Source organism: Nannospalax galili, unplaced genomic scaffold (genome assembly GCF_000622305.1).
Source record: "Nannospalax galili isolate Female #2095 unplaced genomic scaffold, S.galili_v1.0 scaffold621, whole genome shotgun sequence".
NCBI classification, from domain to species: Eukaryota; Metazoa; Chordata; class Mammalia; order Rodentia; family Spalacidae; genus Nannospalax; species Nannospalax galili.
Genome location: NW_008344830.1, coordinates 121710 through 126022, shown reverse-complemented (window position 1 = coordinate 126022; position 4313 = coordinate 121710). Strand labels below are relative to the sequence as shown.

The 4313-nt window shown below is 34.9% G+C and overlaps 1 protein-coding gene across 1 annotated transcript; it reads right to left on the bottom strand.

Moving 5' to 3' along the window:
- Window positions 1–1153: 1153 nt before the first annotated feature.
- LOC108491225 (olfactory receptor 14C36-like) lies at window positions 1154–2133 on the bottom strand. The gene is made up of 2 exons (XM_017800143.1): window positions 1652–2133; window positions 1154–1610 (listed from the first exon to the last, which is right to left on the bottom strand). The coding sequence occupies exons 1-2, from the start codon at window positions 2131–2133 to the stop codon at window positions 1154–1156; spliced, it is 939 nt and encodes a 312-aa protein (XP_017655632.1).
- Between the last annotated feature and the right edge of the window lie 2180 nt (window positions 2134–4313).

Below are 4313 nucleotides of genomic sequence, written 5' to 3'. Positions count from 1 at the left end.
AAAAGCATTAAACATACAGAACAGAGATGGTACTGAAAGCTGCTAAAGAAAAACATCAAGTTACATATAAAGGAAAACCCATGAGAATTACAGCAGAGATTTCAGAACAAACAATGAAAGCCAGAGGATCTTGGAACAAAGTACTCCCAGTTCTAAACAACCATGGAGGCCAATCCTGAATACTTTACCCAAGTCGAGATTTTTTAAAAAAGAAAGTGTCAACCGAGATTAAAGGCACTTGCCCTCAAATAGCATGGTATTTGGTATTGGAGAGATGGCTCAGGGATAAGATCATGTATTCTTTTGAGAGGACCTGGGTTCAGTTATCAGAACCCACATGGCGTCTTGCATTAATCTGTAACCAAAGATCCAATGATTCTGATTTCTGTAGGCTCCTGCATATACTCGGTGCATAGAATCAGACACAAAAGGTCACATAAATAAAAAATAAACAAACAAACAAACAAATAAATAAATAATAAACTGTTTTAAAGCAGAGTATCACTTTATCATTCAGACAATAGTCTGAATCCATAATTTCATCCCTTATCTGATGTGGACTTTTTTAATAATTTTGTAGTTTCTGTGATACATTTCCTGATAATAACAACATAAGGAATTTATTTTGTTTTCCAGTTCCAGAGGGACAGTTCTCCATGGCAAGGAAAACATGGCAGAAGTCAAGAAAATCAGAAATACAGTTACATAGATATGCTAAATTATTAAAGTATCATTTGTGAAACCATCAACCCTGTTGTGTTAGTATCAATATCAAAATAATTAATATAATTAACCTTAGTTTGCAACAAATATATTCAGAAACAGCTATTCATTAACATATGTAATGCTCTCAAATCCTTTTCAAATAAAGATTTCATGATATATAAATGATAGCTACTTAAATTTCTTCATTAAAGATTGTGTACTTATATCAAATTTCACAGTGTAACCTGTAGAGATATATTATTAAAACAATAATGATCTTTAAAATAACCTTTTCTTCTTGAGTGATAAATGAAAGGAATTAGAAATAAATTATAACATGTTACTCAGGTGCCTATAGAAAATGAAACATTATAAGCAAAAATCTCAGGAATGAGCACTGCTAAAGCCTTGAATCACACCCAGTGACTACACAGGATGAAAGAGATTTTTATATTATTCCTAATTTAAATATTCTTAACATAACTTTACTCACAGCTTCCCTTTTCTGTTTGTTTCTTAGACTGTAGATGACAGGATTTAAGAAAGGAGGAACAATGGTATAAAGTACAGACAGAATCATGTCCTGAGTCACTTCTGAGATAACTGGAGGTCTTAGATACACATAGGCACCAGAGCTAAGGAACACAGACACCACAATAATGTGAGGGAAACAAGTGGAAAAGGCCTTTCCTCTCTCTTCTTTGACAGGAAGCTTCAACACAGTTGAAAATATGTGAACATACGATATAAAGATGAAGATAAAGCAGCTACCACTAACTCCTATGGCAGATAGGAGAAGTAGGAGTTTGTTGGTAAATGTGTCTGAGCAAGAGAGTCCCAGCAGAGAGGGGATATCACAGAATAATTGAGGGACCACGTTAGAGTGACAGAAGGACAGCTGGAATGTCTTCATACCAGGTTAGAGCGACAGAAGGACAACTGGAATGTCTTCACAGTGTGTGAACCTGCTATGACAAGACCAAGGAGTAGGGAAGCCAAAGTCATCTGAACACAAAATTGGTGGTTCATGATGACAGGGTAGAGGAGGGGCTGGCAGATGGCCACATAGCGGTCTTGGGCCATCACGGTGAGAAAGAGAAACTCTACACATGCACAAAATATGACTAAGAAGACCTGTGCAGCACACCCAGTCACAGAAATGCCCCTATTGCCAGTGAGAGAGTTGACACAGGCTTTTGGGACTGTGACAGAAATATAGCACATGTCTAAGATGGACAGATTCCTGAGGAAGAAGTACATGGGTGTCCGGAGTTTCTGGTCAATGGTGGTAACCATGATGATGATCAGGTTCCCTATCAGGCTGCCCAGGTACATCAACAGGAACAGAATGCTGAGAAGAAGCCTGAGCTCCCATGCCTCAGCAAAAAACTCAAGGAGAAACTCGGTTAGCAGTGTGGTATTGGCCATAGTCTCAAACTTCCTGATGATCTGTAAAAGAAAATCAGCAAAATAGTAACCATAAAATAATAGATGAGTTATGAATATTCCTTTTGTATTACAAAAGACTTGTATGTGTGCAGAAATATTAAAGCCTCTGTTCCTTTGGAATATATATATAATTTAATGGTTTAGGTATACAGGTAGTCACAGAGATCAGGGAGATCATGCAGTATAATTGTATGGTATCATGTAAGCCCTTTGTGTTAGTTTTTATAATAATATCTGTGCCATGAAATTTCTTATCTTGATGAACAGAAAACTGATTATACACAAGGAGTTCTTCATATAGCTAAATTATCTATATCAGCTAGGTAATTTTCTGGAATATCCAGAAAAATCAAATGTGGAATATCTAAAAATATATTTGTGTTTATATCCAGTTGTTACAAAAGTACATCTATATATGACATGCATTCCTGTTCTATGAATAAGCTTATGTATATCCATCCTTAATGTTTATATGTGTGTTTTATGTAGAGGTACGGAAGGAAAGAGAAAATGACTGTGAGAGAGAATGACATAATAAGATATATGTAAGATTTGGAATGAGACTTATGACATGCATTCCTGTTCTATGAATAAGCTTATGTATATCCATCCTTAAGGTTTATATGTGTGTTTATGTAGAGGTACTGAAGGAAAGAGAAAATGACTGTGAGAGAGAATGACAGAACAAGATATATGTGAGATTTGGAACGAGAGATCAGTGGGGCAGGTGGGAGATTTTCAGAAATTATTTGTTTCTAGAAGGTCTGACACCTGCAGAATTTGTCAGGATTGGAATCTCACACTTGTATTTCCAGCACTCTCGAGGCAGAAGTAAATGATTCACAAGTTCAATGCCAAAGTTGGTTTAGGGTTACAGACCAGCTTGAGATATACTGAGAGGCTTCATCTCAAAAACACCAATTGATAAATAAATATATTGAATCAATATGGCTTTCTTGATGTATGAGCCATGCATCAACAAATTGGGTTTTACGAGATAAAAAGAAAAATGTAGAAGCCTTTTCAGCAAACAGACATGAACTGCCAAAGTTGGTTTAGGGTTACAGACCAGCTTGAGATATACTGAGAGGCTTTCATCTCAAAAACACCAATTGATAAATAAATATGTTGAATCAATATGGCTTTCTTGATGTGTGAGTCATGCATCAACAAATTGGGTTTTAAGAGATAAAAGGAAAAATGTAGAAGCCTTTTCAGCAAACAGACATGAATGTAAAACCTGGAAAGTATATTTGTCAATGCATCAACTACCATTTTTCAAGTATAATTCAATCATCTCACAGAAAACTTGAGATAGTGAATACTTCAAAGAAAACCACAATATCATTTGTCCATAGAAGACTTAGGATAGTTTTCACAAAATTTTTATAAATGAAAAAGTTATAGTTTATGTAAAACCTAACTATGATATTGGAAAAACTTTGATATGTTTAGATTTGGAAATTTTTGATTATAAAACATTTCATACCAAATTTCTGCTAAGCCCTCAGGAGATGAAATGTAAGACAAAGTGGAAAATATTTCCTGGTAAAATATGTAACATGTTTGAAAGAATATGAAGGAAAATGTTAAGGTTGCCATAGAAATGGAGGCAAAATAAGTAACAAATATTCTTAAACATTTGAAGTATTAAACATCCCCTTCTAAGTGCTTTCTTCTCCGCATCAGTAAGTGGGAGTGGAGGGGCTTGCACAGCCTCATTGTGCTGCTGTGGTTTTAGTGAAATTTCTAAGGAATCCCTTTAAAAATCAATGAGCATTGCTTGAATTTTGATTATTCAATAACAATTTCAAAATTAAAACCCCATTTAAAGTAATAATTAGTGATATCTTGTACCCCATAGAAAATGCATAAACCTAATACATCTTTAGTTTCTAAAACTCTACCTAAGCTGAATATTCATATTTCCCTATTTTTAGAAGTAGCATACCAACACAGATGCATGTTATTAGACTTCTTTGTTTAAAACGTGTTAAAAGACTTGAAGGCACTTCACAGTACTATGTACAACATCACATTTTGCAGTATACAATGTGCAGTGTCTCCCCACAAACACATTCCTCCTTATGATGAATCACGTCAGGTTCTGCATCAACATAGAAGTCAGAAGGTGTTTTCTGGGATGAAAATTATATACT

Coding starts and splice junctions, on each gene's coding strand:
- LOC108491225 (XM_017800143.1), bottom strand. CDS start 2,133: ATGGCCAATACCACACTGCTAACCGAGTTTCTCCTTGAGTTTTTTGCT. Junction 1,611..1,651: donor GGTTCACACACTGTGAAGAC/ATTCCAGTTGTC, acceptor TGGTATGAAGAC/ATTCCAGCTGTCCTTCTGTC.